At 43.7% G+C, this 19,025-nt stretch overlaps 1 protein-coding gene across 1 annotated transcript in view; it reads left to right on the forward strand.

The window, feature by feature from the left end:
* The window catches only part of KCNJ4 (potassium inwardly rectifying channel subfamily J member 4), a 39,871-nt gene extending 28,106 nt beyond the window's left edge, over positions 1-11,765 (forward strand). Inside the window, exons 2-3 of the mRNA XM_020787597.3 lie at positions 3,427-3,609; positions 8,355-11,765. Of these exons, the coding sequence (XP_020643256.3) occupies positions 3,515-3,609; positions 8,355-9,690 (1,431 nt within the window). The 5' untranslated portion in view covers positions 3,427-3,514 and the 3' untranslated portion in view covers positions 9,691-11,765. The remainder of the gene's footprint in view (positions 1-3,426; positions 3,610-8,354) is intronic.
* The last annotated feature ends 7,260 nt before the right edge of the window (positions 11,766-19,025 follow it).

Consider the following 19,025-nt stretch of genomic DNA (forward strand, 5'->3'; position numbering starts at 1 on the left):
GACAATCCCTGCCATGTGCTCTGAGAATCCTGCCAGCCTCTGCCCTGTTCGCATGGCCACCTCAGGATCAGACCCTCTCCCGCTACTCCTTTCCTCTGTGCAATCCTCCCCCTGCTCTCCGTAAGCCCCAGCTGCCCATCCCCTCCCTGCACTGCCACAGCTCTGGGCTCCAGGTTCTACAGCCAAGAGAAAAGGCCAAATCAGGAGCCGGGTGCTCTGCAGCCATTCCCATAGCCCGGGATGGGGCTGGAGGAAGGGAAAGAAGAAGCCAACACAAGATCCACAGTACCAGCTGCTGCCACCAGAACCACCTGGCTACTTCTGTGTGAGAGTGAGACCCCATGGATGGTGGGGCTGATGTCTCCTTAAGCTAGCCTTTGGCTCCCTCCTCCCCAGCCCCCTCCAGCACTGGAGAGGGTTGCGGCAGGAGCAACAGCATGCCAAATCCCACCAGCCTGGACAGGACACTGAAGATGTCTCTTCCCCGGAAAACCAAGATCCATTTGGCCATGGGTAAGAGGATGTGGCTGGCGCTGGGGCACAAGAAGCTCTTGGTGCATTGTCAACACATGGATGTATCTGGAATTTTTTATTCTAAAAGGGGGAGGCAGGGAAATGCCAAAAAAAACAGGAACAGGTATATACCATTACTAAGGTGTAGCCACACATAGTGCATCTAATTTTGTTAACTGTCCCAGTACTTTAAAGACATGTCAGAATGCACATCCCAGGATATATGTCATGTGACCACAATGCATGCTACTCAGTGATTAAAAGACACGAGAAAGCAGGAACATTTTGCTGGTGTGACCACGGCCTTAGATGGCTATACATGAGGTGTGTGTTTTTCAAAGCAAATTTGTCTGAAGATGTTTTCATGTGTGAAGCTTTCAAATTAAAAGAGAACATGTAATGAGGTAGTAGTAGAAAGGCATTTGTGGGAAACAGAAGGTTTTGATGGCAATTTGTGAAAATGCTTAGAACTTAATCTTTGTGTGTTGTCTCTTCAGTTGGCACTACCTGCTAGTTTTGCCATTTCTTTATTTGACCTGTACATGGCCGGTCCTACCACAAGGCAGAATGAGGCAGTGGCCTCAGGTAGGAGATGAGGAAATGCAGCAGCAAGGTATTGAAGGAGGGTTTTGAGCCATACTGCCATCCCCAGTGTTAGTCCCCTGCTCTAGGTACAATGGAAAAATTTCTCCCATCACCAGCACTAAAGAACAACTCAACTGCTAATCTAGTTAGGTTTTGCACATATAATGAGGGGGAAAGCAATCTTTTTTTTCCATCTCAGGCCACAAAGCACCAGTGCAATCCCAGTCTTTCGTGCATCTTCCATCTGAATATGGGGTAAGCCCTAAATAAGTCTTCCTTAATATGATGCTTCCCAGATGTGTTGGTTTGCAACACCAAATGTCCCTAAATAGTTATTGGTCATATTAGCTGGAGATTAATGGGAGTCATCATCTAAAATGTCTGGAGGGCTCTAGATTGTGGGGGTTAAATTAATTCTTGGTCCTGGCATTGTGTGAAGTGCTTTGTTTTGCCTTTCGTTTGTTCATTTGTTTCTGAGTGCAAGAATGATGCATGTATGTAGGGTGCTGCATGTCTGGTAAAAATATAGGACTTCACATGTACTCTTAAAGACTCTGAACTAATCAAGGGAGAGATCTTGGATATATGGTGGATGGCTCAGTGAAAACCTAAAGTCACTGTGAGAAAGATACATTCCATGGCAAGGATCATTAGAGACAGGATGAGAGTTGCCAGGCCATCAAGATTCCATTCCTTGAGATTCCCGTGGCAAAATCTGAGAGCTGGTGACCTAAAGCCTGGCAGTAATGAAGAGAACTGAAAATCCAGGCTGCAGGGGCTAAAATACTGACCCTCAAAAAGTCCTTCAAAAAGGAAACATGATTACTTTGTTACAAGACCAACTATACATGGAACAGGCTTACCAGCAAGAGTGTTCCAAAACAGATACATTTTTGCAGCTTCATGGGCCAGGAAGGGAGATGTTTGGAGGGTAATGAAAGGTCACAGAAACAGTCAAAAAACAGATTTTCTTTAGATAGTAAAACAAAACAAAACCCAAACAAACAAAAAACCAACCAGGTTTGCTTTAAATAAATTAATGGAATGACAATCCTCGAGAAAGGGACATTTTGCTGTGCATCTCTAGGGAATTAGCATACAATTTTGTAAGGCCTATTCAAAATTTTTTGACATTTGTTTGTCCCAGCCCTGATTGCAACATGCCCCCTGCGAGTGTGACAAGCCCCCCCAAGCATGAGACGCCCACCTGCAAGTGCGGGGGGGCTCCCCCCCCGCACACAGAGCCCACCCACCCCCAAGCAGTCCATGGTTCCAAAAAGATTAGGGACCACTGCTGTAGAGTGTAGACCATCTTGACTGTTGTGTTGTTAATATTCAGGCTGCCATTTGCTATGTAAAGCTTGGCATCCTTTTTCCTGCTGGCAATGCAGGCATGATGTTGTGCAGCAATATTGGGTAATTTCTTGGCATTTTGAATCACAGATGCAGAAACTTTATTGTGAGCTACTCATATTTATAAACCAGTTTTTTTTAAAAAAAAAATTGAATTTCTTCATTTTCCTCTCACTTCCATTGCTGCCAGACTACTGTAATCCATCCTCTTAATTCTGCTTGGTCAGAAGCATGTAAGAGCAGGTTTTTCACTGGGTTGTGCTCTCTGACACTGTGTACCAGTTAAAAGACTGTTCTTGCACACCTCTGTCCAATCAAAAGGAAAGGAAGTCTCTGCCTACTGTCACCTCTGGCTCCCTGTTTGTCCATGGCCAAGGTGGCTTTCTGCTTAACATATCCACCATCACTCTATTTAGTGCCTCTCCTGTCTTAAACATTTATTTGGCCGTGCATGTTATACAGAGAAGTGTTAGTACTGCCAGTGCTTCAGCTAAACTCTCCATTTTCATTTTCCCAGAATGCTTCTAGGTTCAGTGCAGCTAAAGAGGGACTCTAGGGACATAAAATGCTGGCAAAGTGACAACGTCAGCAGCTGGTACCCTCGTGCCCAATACACCCGACTAAATATTTGGTGGGTTGTTGTTCAGTGAAGTGGGAGAACCAGATGCTGACACGATGTGCTTACATCTGAAGTGCCATGTTTCATCATCTTCTCCAAAGTTGATCAATAACATCTGTGTGCTGTGACAGTTACATGGGGACCCGTTGGGTGCAGGCACCTTGACCTCAGTCTCAAAGTTCAGCCCCAATGGAGTCACTGGCCAGATAATTCTATGTACACTATTTTAAGTTCTCTGGTGGAAGGATACGAGATAAATACAGATGAACCAAAGGAAAACTCTTATTTTCATTGACTAGACGCAGATTTTGCAACATCTGTGACATTTTTCTTCTGCATTTTTATCTCTAATGCAGGTATTTATGTCACAACTATGGGAATTGTGGCTACTCTCCACCATCTCTGAGGTGCACCACTGCCTTATTGTTTTGTGTGTGCTTCTGTATGTGGGAGGCATATACAACACTGGAAGCCCTTCACCTCAGTAACAAGAGAAACCTCATGATAAAGCGAATCATGGGCAGCATTCGGATAAACAGGTGAGTGAGTGCCTCTTCTTCCCTTTGAGACACCAAAGTACAAATCTGAGGAGAAACATGTTGCTGCAAATTTTAGGCAAGGGAAGGTTGGATTTCTAATTTGGATCCAAATCACATCTGCTTATTGATTTATGCAATTTCTATCCTGCCATTCCACTACAAAATGTCTTCGGACAGCCCCGTTGCCCTGATACAGGAATTTTAATTTTATGGTACCTTTTCAACATTATGTAGCCAAAGGCATTTTGCTGGAATATGATCAGCATTTTGATTGAGGATTCAGGTAAAATCATGCACCTTTCTCTCATTTTAAAAAATAATGTCAATGCAACCTAGAGGTGGTTTTGCTCATGAAATGGACCTGGATCCTTGCTGGCATGTTGATCAGTCTTCCCACCCAGGTGTTCTCCAGAGGGGTTGGACTACAAATGACATCATTCTGAGCCACCACTTGCCATGCATATTGGGGATGAGGGGAATTGGAGTGCAATGCATTTATGAGGCACCAAGTTCTGGAAGGCAAGAGATCCTTAGGGCTCAATGATGGAAATGAACCTCCTCTGGACTTTCAGCACTGATGAACACTCCCTTGTAGTCCTTTCTTTTGCTCTCTCACTCTCTTTCTTGTCTTGTCTCAGTCTTGTCAACTATCAGTGCTATAGAATCATACTGTACATAGAAAAGTGAAGTTGGAAGAGGCTACAAGGCCATCAAGTCCAACCCCCTGCTCAAAGCTGGAATACAATAAAAGCATATCTGCCAGGTGGTTATCTAACTTTTTCTTGAATGCTTCCAGTGTTGGAGCACTCACCAACTCCCAAGGTAACTGGTTCCACTGTTGTACTGCTCTAACAGTTAGGAGGTTTTTCCTGATATTCAACCAAAACCTGGCTTCCTTTAAATTGAGCCCATTGTTGTGTGTTCTGCACTCTGGGATGATTGAGAACAGATCCTGCCCCTCCTCTGTCTTTCAAATATTTGAGAACTGCTATCATATTACCCGTCTTCTTTTCTCAAAGCTAAACATGCCCAATTCTTTCAGCCTTTCCTCATAAGGCTTGGTTTCCAGCCCCCGATCATCCTTGTCACCTTCCTCTGAACTTGTTCCAATTTGTTAGCATCCTTCTTGAAGTGTGGTGTTCAGAACTGGAGTCAAGGTGAGACCTAACCAGTGCTGAATAAAGGGCAACTAGCATCTCGCAGGTTTTGGAAACTATTCTTCTATTAAAGAAGCCCAAAAAATAGCTTTTGCCTTTTTTGTAGGTACAGCACACTGTTGGCTCATATTTAGCTTGTGATCTACGACAATTCCAAGATCCTTCTCGCTCATAGTTTTGCTGAGCCAAGTATTTCCCCCATCTTGTAGCTGTGCAATTGGTTTCTTTTTCCGAGTTGCAGTACTTTGCACTTATCCCTGTTGAATTTCATTCTGTTGCTTTCGGCCCAGTGCTCGATCCTATCAAGGTGATATTGAATTTGGTTTCTGTCTTCCAGGGTATTAGCTATTCCACCCAATTTGTTATTATCTGCAAATTTGACAAGCATTCCTTGCACTGCCTCATCCAAGTCATTAAAAAAGTATTGAAGAGCACTGTGCCCAGGACTTTGGGGTACCCCACTTGTTACCTCCTCCTAGTTAGAGAAGGACCCATTAATCATCACCCTCTGAGCACCTTTTTATAGCCAACTGTGTATCCACCTGACACTTGATCTATCCAGCCCACACCTAGTTAATTTGCTAATCAGGATATCATGGGGCACTTTGTCAAAAGCTTTGCTGAAGTCAAGATATACTACATCTACAACATTCCATCTGTCTGTCAGGGAGGTTACCTGATCAAAAACGAGATCAAATTAGTTTGGCAGGATTTGTTCTTGACAAATCTGTGTTGGCTTCTAGTTATTACTGCATTGTTTTCTAGGTGCTTGCACAATGACCGCTTTGCGATCTGTCCCAAAATTTTGCCCAGGACTTACGTCAGGCTGACTGGCCTGTAGTTTCCAGGTTCCTCTTTTTTGCCCTTTTTTACAACATTAGCCCTCCTCCAATCTTTGGCACCTCACCCGTTTCCCATGATTTCAAGAAAATAATGGATAGCGGTTCTGAGAGTTCTTCAGCCAGGTCTTCTATATATTTGCTCTGACAGCATCTTTTGTGAAAATTGTGAGGTCAAGCAGGACAGTCTGTGATGAAACTGCAGCAGTAGTAATCCTCCTCCCTTTCAGTCAAAACAAAGAGAGAGGGGTGTGGGATACATTTTGAAGAGTTAGGAGACAAAGGCAGGCCATGGCTCTGGGAGAGAGGGAGTTGCCTTTGAGTCTCTGCCAACCCTTTGTATCTCGATCTCTTAATTATACCTTTAGCTTAAGAGATAGGATGCTGGAAAACATGCTTGTTGCTCTAGCAACAGAATTGTCTAGAATTTGAGAAGAGTATAAACATTGTCACAGATGCGCAATTAGATCAACATGTGCGAATAGAAGAGAAAATAGAAAGTTCCAGCCTTATGCAATTCAGAGTTAAAATGTTATGAAACCACATTCCCCTAGCCCCTCCTGTGTCCTGCTGATTTGCCCTTGCTTCTCCTTGCAAAGGGAGGCTTGGAGGCTACACACACTGTGTTGTGGGCTTCCTTGCTGGAGAATGCTGTGTGTATACCACTCAGTCAAATCACAGTGTTTGGCCAGGATTGGATGGCTCAGGGAACCTGGTTGTGGACCATCAGGTGCTGTGGAACGCTAAATCCTGTCAGCCTCAAAAGTCTGTGGGAGTCTTAGTTCAGGAACATCTGGACAGCAGGTGACTCCTCATCCCTGAGCTAGCTGAAAATGTGATGGTACAGTATTGCTTTGAACTGAGAAAAAATAGAGACGGGAGTTTTAACTTGGACAAGATTGAGATTCAAAAGCATGTATCACATCCTTCAGAATCCTTGCATTGAGTATAAGATGAAACTTTTATGTGTAAAAACATGTATGGGGTGGGTCCTTATTTTCTAATTTTTCAGTTTGCTTTAATTGCTTTTGCTCTTTCTTTTACTGAGCATGCTATAAGCAGAAATAAAGAAAAATATTCAAAAATTGCAGAGAACATATTTTAAAGGCAAATATTTTGAACTCAGAATGATCCACTCTTATGAATCTTTGCAGAACATGTACTGTGTTGCATGTTTCTCTTCATTGCACCAGACATTTAATGGAGTTTGCCCTTCTTTCTTGCAAAGCAACATATCTGCATTCACCTGAAGACCCAGTATGACAATTATCATGTGTAGGTGGAAAGGTGTGAGGCACTGAATATAGCACTTGGGATTTTACTTTAAGAACATAATTCACTCCCAATTTTTTTTTAAAAAATCACTATTATTATTGTTACATTTGTTTGTTTGATTGATTGATTTTATACCACTCACCTGGCTACTAAGGCCATGCTGGGCTGTTTACAGATTCCAACATAAGAACATAAGAAGAGCCCTGCTGGATCAGGCCAAGGGCCATCTAGTCCAGCTTCCTGTGTCTCACAGTGGACCCATCAGATGCATTATAAAACAACAATACAAAGATTAACTGAGTAGCAACTTAAAACAAAATGCTGCAACAATGACAAATAAATAATTAAAATAATAAAAAGGCATGGCGAAGGTTTGAAGGTGTAATTGTTAAAAACCACCACTGTATTAAGATGTTCTAAAGACCAGGAAGGCCTGTCTGAACATCCATGTTTTTAGTAGTCTTTTGAAAGTTCCCAGTAAAGGGGCCAGGCAAATTTCGTGCGGGAAACTATTCCAGAGTTATGGAGTGACCACCAAGAAGGCCCGATTTCTAGTCATCATTTTCTGGGCCTCTCTTTTTGCTTTCCCATTACTCAACGTTTGCTAGAATTCTGAGGTGCTAAAATGAAAGAAAAGATAAGCAGAATGCCACACACTGGTCAGCTGTGATTAAAAAACACCAAACTCCTGTGACTGTAGAAGTAACTGAGAGTACAACAACATGGACAAATATTGTGGGATTTGCTCCACTTAAAAAATGGGTGAATCTCAAGTATTTTTTCTGATTGAATACTTTATTTCTGGTCACAGTTTATCATCCCAATAGTTTAAAACCACACTCGAGGTAATTTTTAGATATGTTACTTGAAAGTGAGTGAAAAGAATAACAGATGGGAAGAGGAAGGTAGTGATCCCTGTTCTGGAATCATTATGAGGTATTTTGCAAAATTTTTGTTCAGACTTGATGTTCTATACTCTTAGACTATGAAGTACCTCTCCATGTTACTTTTCTATAGAAAGGTTTTTGAGAAATGTAATAGACTGAAGCTTTAAATGAGAAAGTGGCTTCAAAGCTTAGCAAACCATAAAAGTATCACTAGAGGAAGGACCAGAGGAAGGAAGGAAAAAGTGGAGTTATGGGCTGGAATGTTTCTCACACCACGTTCAGTGTGAATGGCAAACTCCCAAATCAATCCCCAGTTCCTTTGTGAAAACTGATGGCATTTTCAAATATAATACAGGCTGCAAATCAAAACTGTACACAGTATAGTGTAGTCGCACCCTGAAACCAGTTGCTCTCGTATGATTAACAGTATATTTCTTTTTCTGGTAGGATTGTAATGTAGCTTCGTCATACCTCTGTCATTGCAGAAAAAATGTGGTTATTTGTAACTGGTTAATTTCAAGCTCTGACCTGGACAACTAGTTATAGTCTTCCCCTCTGAATTACAATCTCTTTGTCTCTTTCATAAGGTACAGTATTGTTTCCACAGAAGAGGATGGGCACAAAGTCTCTTCCCTTGGCAGCTTTAATGGTCACAGTCGCAACGGGAAAGGCCATGCTCCACGAAGGAAACGGCGGAACCGCTTTGTTAAGAAAAATGGTCAGTGCAATGTTTATTTTGCCAACCTAAGCAACAAGTCTCAGCGGTACATGGCCGACATCTTTACTACGTGTGTTGACTCTCGTTGGCGCTACATGTTCATGATCTTTTCAGCAGCTTTCTTGGCCTCCTGGCTGTTTTTTGGGCTCATCTTCTGGATCATTGCTTTCTTTCATGGTGACTTAGATGCCTCCAGTGCAGCTAGTGGTCCCACTGCTACAAAATCCTGCATCAAACATGTGAATGGCTTCTTGGGAGCTTTCCTCTTCTCGATAGAAACACAGACAACCATTGGGTACGGTTTCCGATATGTGACTGAGGAATGCCCACTAGCTATCATGGTGGTAGTGGTACAATCCATTGTGGGCTGTGTTATTGACTCTTTTATGATTGGCACCATCATGGCTAAGATGGCCCGTCCTAAAAAAAGGGCTCAGACCCTTCTTTTCAGCCATCATGCTGTCATCTCTCTACGGGATGGCAAACTCTGCCTCATGTGGCGAGTTGGAAATTTAAGGAGGAGCCATATTGTGGAAGCACATGTCCGGGCCCAACTGATCAAGCCCTACATGACAGCAGAAGGTGAGTATCTTCCATTGGACCAGCGGGATCTGAATGTAGGATACGACATAGGCCTTGACCGCATCTTCTTGGTTTCTCCCATTATTATTGTCCATGAGATCGATGAGGAGAGTCCACTGTATGGGATTGGCAAGGAAGAGCTGGAAAGAGAAGATTTTGAAATTGTGGTCATCCTGGAGGGCATGGTGGAAGCTACAGCTATGACAACGCAGGCTCGCAGCTCCTACTTGGCAAGTGAAATCCTCTGGGGCCACCGTTTTGAGCCTGTTGTCTTTGAGGAGAAGAAACACTACAAAGTGGACTATTCACGCTTCCACAAGACCTACGAGGTGGTTGGAACTCCTTGCTGCTCTGCTCGGGAACTGCAGGAGAGCAAGATCACTGTCCTTCCTTCGCTGCCACCTCCCCCTAGTGCCTTCTGCTATGAGAATGAGCTAGCCCTTGTCAGCCAGGATGAAGATGAAGAGGATGACTTGGATGTGGGAGTTGATTTGGGAGGAGTCACTAAGGAAGATGCTGGAGTCATATCCATGATGGACTTTGGAAGTCATATTGATCTTGATCGGCTGCAGGTCTCCATTCCCCTGGACCCACTCTCATACCGTAGGGAATCCGCCATCTAATCACCATCCTTGCTGTCCATCCCAATTTTTTTTTCCTGCTGTGTCTTATCCATTTAGCACCAATGCTTGGATGGGAAAACCACATGGTACTTCTAGGAACTCTAAACCTGAGCATATGCAGACATGGCATTTCCTCTGGTGTCCAACAGTTCAGATGCTCTTCCATGGTGTTAGAAACTTGTTTTTGAACGTCATGGGTTCAGTACAGAATTGAAGCCAATTCTCTTCATTTCCACACTCCTGCTTTTCTGTTGCTTGTGAGAAGACAGCAATAGCTATTGCAGCCTAAGATCATATAGGCCTGCAAGAGCAACAAGGGCAGAGGCTACTAAGGAGACTGACATTATTGCTGTCAGGGGTGGGGGATGGGGAGCTGCAAATGTGCTTCTACCTAGTTTGAGTGGCTGTTCTCTGTGCATCAGAAGGTAACTGACACCAAAGGTGCTCATGGCAAACATTCACTTTATGCATATTGGCATAAATGGAGAAATCTGATGGTTCAGTCCTAGGAGCTGGGGACAATATAGCAGTGCATGCATACCAACTGGTGCATACTTAAAATGCTGAATCAGGACAGGATACAAGCAGTTCATTTCCATTTCATTTGGTTTGGGGGGTTCGGATACCATGCCTCCATAAATAAATTAATACTCTGTCCTCATTAAGCAAAAGTGTTCCTCCCTACATTGTGCTGGCTGGTGCCACTTGGTGCCCATAGAATGTGGCTCATACTCGGTCATAATGGTTTTCTGTTCATACATACTTTAAAAATTCCACTTCTCCTTTAAGAAATCTCTAGTTCTTGATAAAATGCTTCCAAAATATATGAAAAAAGTTCAAAGGAATCCTTAAAACAATCTTTTGGGCTAACTCCATCCTTTTCTTTTCCTTCCTTTTACTTGATCAGTGGTTTATCCAATTTTTGCTAACCTGAAAGCTTGCCATAAGCACTTTTGGTGGCATTTCCCTTCTTATGTATAGAGAACAGCTAGTCAAACTAGGGTGAGAATTTTCTTATGCTCCTGTGATCTAGCGCCAGAGCTTCTGCCAATAACACCACTTTTTCCTTCATTTTACCAGCAGTTTACTAGATTAATTCTGAATTTAAGTTTTAAAATTTGAGCCCCTTATAGCAGTCACCTCCTGATAATCCATGCTGGAAACCAACACTTGAAGAAAACTTTATAAGATGACATTTTTGGCTGGATCATGGTGTCCCCCCCCCCCCATTGCTTAGTGCAGTGGTCCCCAACCTTGGGTAACCCAGTGTTCTTGGACTGCAACTCCCAGAAACCCCAGTGAGCACCTAGTCTAGTAGTGGAGGTTTTGAGAGTTGCAGTACAAGAACCTCTGAATTTCCTAAGGTGGGAACTACCGCTGTAGTGCAACAGTGCTAAAACTGAAACTTTCTGATGCAATCAAAGCTACGACCAGTGCAGTGGGACATCATCACTACTAATCCATGTTGGTGTCACTCTGCAGAAACAGCCCCTCATTCAAAACAGTGACCTCTTGAATATTGTTTTGTCAGAATGCTTTTATTTGAAAGCCTGTGATTGGATTGTTTAATTTAAAATAAGCACTAACTTCACAGCCTCTGACCCAAGAGTTTTGGGTCAAATATACACTACCTATTTTAGGAGGTGTAAAAAAGCATGGAAATCAATGAGTTTGTGTCTGTTTGCTACCATTGATACCTTTTTGATTCTTGCATTGTGTGGACAGCAGGAAGAATGGTGGTGTCATGGAAACAAATGAAATGAAACAATCGTTCCGTATGGTCAAGCCCTTAGTTTTCTCTGATCCTTTTGGAAGTTTCAGCCTCTTCCCTTTGGGATCCAAACAAGGCAAGTAAAAAAACATACCGTACATTTGCAAGAAAAAAGGTTCCCTAACTGAGCCAGTAACTGGAAGATCTGCAACTCCTCTCTGCTAAGCAATGGAATCTATTATGTGCTTCCCTGGCATTTTCTCTCCAACCCATTTTCTCTTCTCACTTGTAAAATTCACTTTGGAGTTATTTACTTTAAAATAAAAGATAATATTCCAGAGCAAGCCTGGGAGCAAAGAAAGCAGGAATTTGTGTGTTGCCTATGATTAGGGATTGATAATAAGGTAATTATACATCTACACCACAAATTCAAGCTGGTTTAACCGTCATTTCCTCACTCCTGGGTGATTTGAAACAGTTAAATCATTGTGCCCTTGATAAACTATAATTCCCAGGATCTTTTGAAGTAAGTGATAAATAGCAGATAACCTGATATACACCTGAGATAGTTTGGCAGTATACAAGATTGACTTAGCTGATGACATTTTATGGCCTATGGTGGAGTGAAAAACAACACCCTCCCATTCAGTATACACAACACGCAAAGTCAGCCACTTAATTTTTTTACCACAATGGGTAGAAAACCATACAAATTACTTTTCTTCCAATCTGGCCATAAAACTACAGCTATGAAAAATAACTACCAATTTCCTGCTGTTTCATGACACTAAGAAACTGCAGACACTAAGAAACTGTCTCACCACTCTAGCTAACAGCAAGGCTGGCCCTGGTAATACATATATTCCACTAGAAATGGAAACACTGACTAGACAGTTTGGATTTTTTTTTTTAGGTAGGTACTCAGCAAACCCATAGGCAAACTACCAAAAAGCTCACAATCTAGACACAAATGATCTAGATTGTAGTGAAACCAGGAGTCATGTGGCCAAGGCGCTATGTTTATGAGCAAGAACAATGACTCCTTTCCTCTCTCCCTCATTAGGCCTCCATTCTCCTCAGCTTAGCTTGAAACAGCCCAGTAGCTGATTACAACTGTTGTTAGCCTGAGACAACAAGGCTAGTGGCCATGCATGATATGAACGGTATAGTTCGACAACATCCAGAGCAGTGCATCCCAACCTTGGTTCCCATATGTTCTTGAATTACAACTCCCAGAAATCCTGGCCAGCACAGCTAGTAATGAAGGCTTCTGGGAATTTTAGTCAAAGAACATCTTGGGGGCCCAAGGTTGGGAACCACTGATCTAGAGGGGTCCCTTTGGCTGAGAAGGTGTCCAAGAAGTAGAAATATATCAGGTAATCCTCCTTTCACAATTGATTCAGGCTGTAGAAATGAGCAGAACCAAAAGTCTTGTGAGAATTCAAATAGGAGTGGGCACAATGTGTTCCTCCATATGTTGTTGGACTGTGGCTGCCATTCACACTCAGTTGCATCCTATGCTGAGGGAAGAAGGGGCTTGTAGTCCAATGACATTTGAAGGACCACATGTTCTCCATCCAAGAATTAAATGGCGCTATAGCTACGGGTTCTGCATCACTAGCCTGAAACAAAAAGGCCTCACGTGCTGGTTGTTGATCCACTGGCATGGCCACACACCCCCATCTCCCACAATCTATCTTCCTCGGTGGTAATTAATGACGTCTTTTCTCTGAGGGTATGAACAAGGGCCTGTATTGACCTGGCTTTTAATATAGCTTTCAGAGCCTGGCCCTTGTCTCTGGAGGATTGTATCGGAAAGTTAACTAATGGACTGAGACAGAAGGTCTGTGCATGTGAGGACACAAGAATCAGGACACCACTCCCCCTACACACACACACACACACACACACACACACACACACACAGAGAGAGAGAGAGAGAGAGAGAGAGAGAGAGAGAGAGAGAGAGAGAGATCAGCATGTATGCACATGCACACGCACACACACACACACACACACACACACACACACACACACACACACACACACACACACACACACACACACACCAGCCTAACTGAGGAAGGTGGCCATAAGAAGAGAATGGGGTGGATTTGAAGGAGGTGCCATTCAATAGTGGCACACTGTGTCTGTGTTGGCTACACAGAGACACAACTGACCTTGCTGATTCCAATTTTAGAGATGCTATACTGAGTTTAACCTGAACTTTCCAGGATCTCTCTAATGTGCTGAACCCTATCTCCTGTAAAGCACAGATTTACCCCTGGGATGGTGTGACCAGCCCTGCCCCAGGCCTTTGAAAACATCTTTCCAGTAGCATGTCCGACACCAGCAATTAACCACACTAGACCCAATGACTAAAGAGTGAAACTGATAACTTTTAATTACATAGGAATATTAGACAGAGAACAAATTTGATCTTGAGTTTTCCTTTAGCAACAACAACCAATTAAAATAATTCATACCCACAAGTTCCTTCTCCTTCTCCCTAGCTTTAACATTTGCTCAATTCTATGTCCCCCCATCATAACCCTTATATATATATTTTTTTCCTTTTCAAAATCTCTGGGCTCTTCTCACTTTCATTACACCAACCTTGAAGCCCCCTCCTCTTTCAGGCTCCAGGATAGGCTGACTACATACACCACCGAGCCAATCACATTGATACCCTGTTAATAAGCGGATTGGCCAGGGCTCCTTCCCTTCACAGATGGAGTCACAGCCCCTGTCCCCAAAGGCATAAGCTGAGTGCTCTCTTCATGTTCCATAAACTGAAGGATGGAGGAGCAAGACCGGGGGATGCGGGGGGTGGGGGTGGGAGAAGAAAGGGGACAATATGGTGTGGATGGGCAAAACAAGGCAGAACTGGTCTTCTTATTAAGGGGCTGCTTCAGATGGCAGATTCTGAAAAGGGGAGCAGAATGTTCATTGTTTACTTTTTTTATTATCATATTTTTACTACCAAGGAAGTGTACAGCTCTTTTGGGACTTTCTGATGTGTGTCAGAGTAACATGGCTGACTTTGGCTACTTGGCATGTTGACTTGGGGGAATATGGGTTGGGCTATCAGTTGTTCCTTGGCCTCAGGAAGCAAAATCTTTTGGGCTAGCCCTGGGCCTATGAACAAAATGGAAGTCTACATTTACAAAGACGCACATGGTCCCTAAATATGTTATCACTCTGTAGCTGTATTCAGACATGAGGAGGCATTCTGGGCATTGTAGTAAGGATAACTTTTCTAAGCCATGCTGGCTGGAGAAATTCTAGTAGCCCAAATACTGTAAGTAAATTTTCTAAGCTCTGATGGTGCTCCAAAATATTGCAACTGGCAAAGAACTACAGGACCCAGAAAACTACTGTATCTCTGCTCATTCCACCTCCATCTTACCTTCTTCAAAGCTCAGAGGGACAGCCTAGCACATCCACAATGCCCACTAAAGACTGCTCTAAGATCTGTTCCGCTCTAGTAGGACTTGCCTGTGCATCTTGAACCTTTCAAGGCTGCTGGTAAGGTAGGTAATGGGGGGGGGGGGAATATTACATTGTCAGACCAGAACCAGCTGAGCATATGTGCGAAGGGTGCAGCAAAGGAAGCTAGGCCTACAGTACCTGAATGCAAAGTACACTGGGCACTAGTGGTTGCCTGGGAGCTAATGTGTCTCCACAGCAGTAATGGATTTGGGGGTCCTTCCCTTCCAGAGGCATACTTCCTGGCCAAATGGAAAATGCATGTTTTCATTTTATTACCCATTCAAATTCAAGAAAATCAATATCCTGTGGAACCACCAAACAGGTACAGCCCTCATATTGGTTTTAAGCTGAGCTTCACTCCAGCAACTGGTAGACAGACAGATCTGGATTAGCTACTGTTCAAGCGGATAGAATTTTTACAGGCCATGTAAGTGGGATTCACAATTTATGTGGCACAAGTCCCTGCCCTTCATCTGTCTGCATGCTCCCAATCTGATCCCTGCAGTGGCACCCTGACAAGTGGAAGTATTACCATGCAAGTAGAGCCTGCGAAATTTACTTTTTTTAGACTCCTAGCTCCCAGAATCCTCCTGTCAGCATGTTCATTGTCAATGGGGGCTGGGATGGGGCAGTCAGACCCCTTAAAGTAACTTTTCTAAGCTGTGAGCACAACCTTGTGGAAAGTTAAGAAGGAGAAGAGTCATCTACAGGAACAAGATAAGCAACCCATGGCCTGAACAGGAGGGCTGCCTCACCCAGACTATGAGTCAGGGCTGACAAGCAAGTTACAAAACTTCAAACCAGCCCCAGGTTGTCCTTAGAATTTTAAGGAGGCCCAAGGCCATGCAAGCTAGGGATCATGGGCATTGTAATCCAAGCCGCCTGCAGGTCACCAAGCTAAATGATGCTGTTCTTGGCCATCGGGGCTTTTACAAAGTGGCAGTGACCAGCTGATGGGGGGGGGAAGCAGACTGAGATATAAAGGCTTTCAGAATAGATGAACGAAGCTCACCCGACTCTCATTTTTCAATGTGCTCTGCCTTATTCCACAGACCCGTCATCAAGTGGAGTGCTATAGAGAGTTGGTCCAGAAGGAGAGGTGCTAATCACTTGTTGAGAAATCAGTAACAGGGCACTGGGTGAATACAGGGAAGGGAAACATTTTCTTTTGGGACTATAGTTCTCCGAATCATTCAGGTCATCATAGCCAGTGGTTGTTGCCATTAAAAAAAAAAAAAAAAAGCTACATTTATTGCCCAGGAAATTTTCCCAAAGTGCAAATATGAAACTGATCCTAACAAATCAAGATATCCTCAAAGTGCAGTGTTTATCAATATTGTGGCTGACTTTTCAGTGTGTATGACATGCTGGAACTGAACACCTAAAATTCCATGCTGTCAAGCTGATTTCAACTTACGGTGAGCCTTTTTCAGGGTTTTCTAGGTACAGGATAGTGGAAGATACACAAAAAAGTGGTTTACCGTTCCCTTCTTCTGGGGGTGCCCTGGGGGTGCCCACAGGCTGGCTTTTCTCCCTGGAGACACAGTGGGGAATCCAACTCCCAACCTCTGGCTGCACAGCCAGACTGAGCTTCTCAGCCAGCTACTGGGATAGCTCTCTGGGAATGTCTCCTCTCAACCCTACCCCACATGACTTGTGAAGGCTAATTTTGCCAAGGTTTCTAAAATCCATCATCTGGCTAGCCAGAAGTGCTGATCAAAGAAGTGCTTTCCACGGAGAGGGATTCGCAAGTCATGACTTGCTATTGAGTCTGACTTAAAGTCACACGAGCGACTTGACATGTACTGATTTGTGGGTGGGTGTGGGAAAACTCGGACTTGACTCGTAACTCAGAATCATTTTTCCAAGTCACGTTTTCAAGTCCCTACTGGGGATGGTCCGACCTACCTACTCCTGCCCCTGCCCCTGCCCTCCTCAGAGGCAGCAATCCCAGCTTCCCTTCTAGGAGCTGGTGGTTGCCTCGGCCCCCACACCCTCTGCCCAGCTGATCAGCTGGCGCATCCATAGAGGCAGGGAGGAACACAGTCTCTGCGCACACCCATTGGCCTGCCCGGCTTCCTTTCCAGGCCTGCTGTCCCTGCGCATACACTCCCTAGGGGGTGGTGCAAAGGACTCAAGAGTTGGACTTGGGCTTGAAGACTTGGTACTCGGACCCAAAGATTCGGACTCAGACACGAAGATATCCTTGGGGATTTCCTATAGCCGAGATTAGAGTAGGGCTGGGCAAAATACAATCATCCAGATGTTGCTGAACCATGACTCCCAGCCTTGGCCAGGCTGGCTAAGGCTGGTGGGAGAGGTGGGCCCGCAACACCTGGAGGGCTGCCCTTTGCCCACCCCAGACTAGACAAATCAAAGGCTCTGATTCCATTTCGGTCAAAGTCACCCGTTTAACCTGAGCTGATGGCAGGAGCAGGCTGGCCCAAGGCGCTTTACTGCCTGAAGCAAAGGACAAGAGTTGAGCAGGACTATGATAGGCCCGCTGAAACCCAGGAGTAAACTGCAATTAGAGTAGGCCCCTAGGAAAGTTCCACTCATTCAATGGACCGTTTTGGTCCACAGGCTCCTGCCCTACTACTGAACTGCAGCCATTGTGTGACTTGCCCTGGTTGCAAATCGTGGGGAATTTCTGGCAGCTCAAGAGGAACAATGAGGATGCTGCTGCCCACCCAGAGAGGGTTTGAAGCACTACGGGGCGGTATATAAGCAGCACACTTTGCTTCTTGCTTTGCTTATCCACCTACCTAACACTGCTTCGTAGATCAAGCATTCACAGGAAGGAGACGAAAATAAAAAATTTGATGCTGTCCTTCACTTCTGTAGGTGTGTAAACTCTTGACAGCATTCCTTAAGATTTTGTACAGTATTTTATTATCCTCCTCATCGAGAAACCTGTCCTGTTAATTCCCCACGACTACCACCTAGTGACCAAACGTATGAATTGCATCCATAAGTTTAGAAGATGTTTTCCAGCACTCCCTGAGAAAAGTACTGTATTATCAACTAGAATTCCTTTCCACATCAGCTCAGTCTGGACATCAAAATGACATATGAAGGGCTGAGTGAGGAATATACTAAAAAAAGGCCTTTGGTAGTAGAAAGAGAAAAGAAAAGCATGTTTATTATGTCTTGTATCAAAGTTTACTTACAACAGAATGCAAGCCTAGTTCTCATTTAATGGCTGGTCCAGCCTGGTTCCAGGTGGGCTTACAAGGGCAACATTGTTGAGTCTGTTGCAGATTTATTTTTAAAAATCCATAGTCACCTTTCAGAAGAAAAACTGACTCCTAAAAAAAGAAAAGAGAAATATAAGACTCAAAATAAGTGGCAACAAAACTATAAAGGCAGTGTCAGGACAGGTTATAAATCAACTTTAAAACATGAGACAAAACAATTTAAAATCAAACAACAAAACACTGAAACATTCAAATATTAAAAACATTTAAAACATTGCACTAAAGCCTGCACAGGCCATGATCCTCAACCCCCAAAGGCTCTAGTAAATAAGTATACAGTATCTTGACTTGGCACCAAAATAAGGCCAATGTCGGCATCAATCAAGCCTCCAAAAGGAGACCATTCCACAGCTGAGGTGCTAAACCAGAGGCAGCCCTCCCCCATGTCCCCACATAAAGAATTATTCTCCATGGTGGAACACAGAGAAAGCCCTCCCCCCATCAGCAGATCTTAGTAAATGGATAGGTTTATATAGGGAGAGATGCTTCTTCAAATATCCAGATCTCAAACCATTTAGGGCTTTCTACTACATAGTAGTAGAGCAAACTTCAAGCAAAGCACATGAATTATTTTATAATTTAAAGAAGACGTTGATACATTTCCCTCAACTGTGGAAGAATGTAATTAGGAGAATTATTTGTAGAGTTGTCAGAGCATGACTGAAGTTTTAGGAAACTACTATGCTTCTCCAGGTCTCCAGATAGACATATCTCAGAGTAAGCAGTGCTGGGGTACAAGGTTGGATTTTCATGTGAGATTTGTATAAAGCCTGGACACCTATTTCCTGCCCAGTTCTGACTGCTGCAGAACTCACTGCCATGGCACAAAAGTGTCTACATGCCAGTTGTACACATAATGGTCAGGATCCTATTGC

Source organism: Pogona vitticeps, chromosome 5 (genome assembly GCF_051106095.1).
Source record: "Pogona vitticeps strain Pit_001003342236 chromosome 5, PviZW2.1, whole genome shotgun sequence".
NCBI lineage: Eukaryota > Metazoa > Chordata > Lepidosauria > Squamata > Agamidae > Pogona > Pogona vitticeps.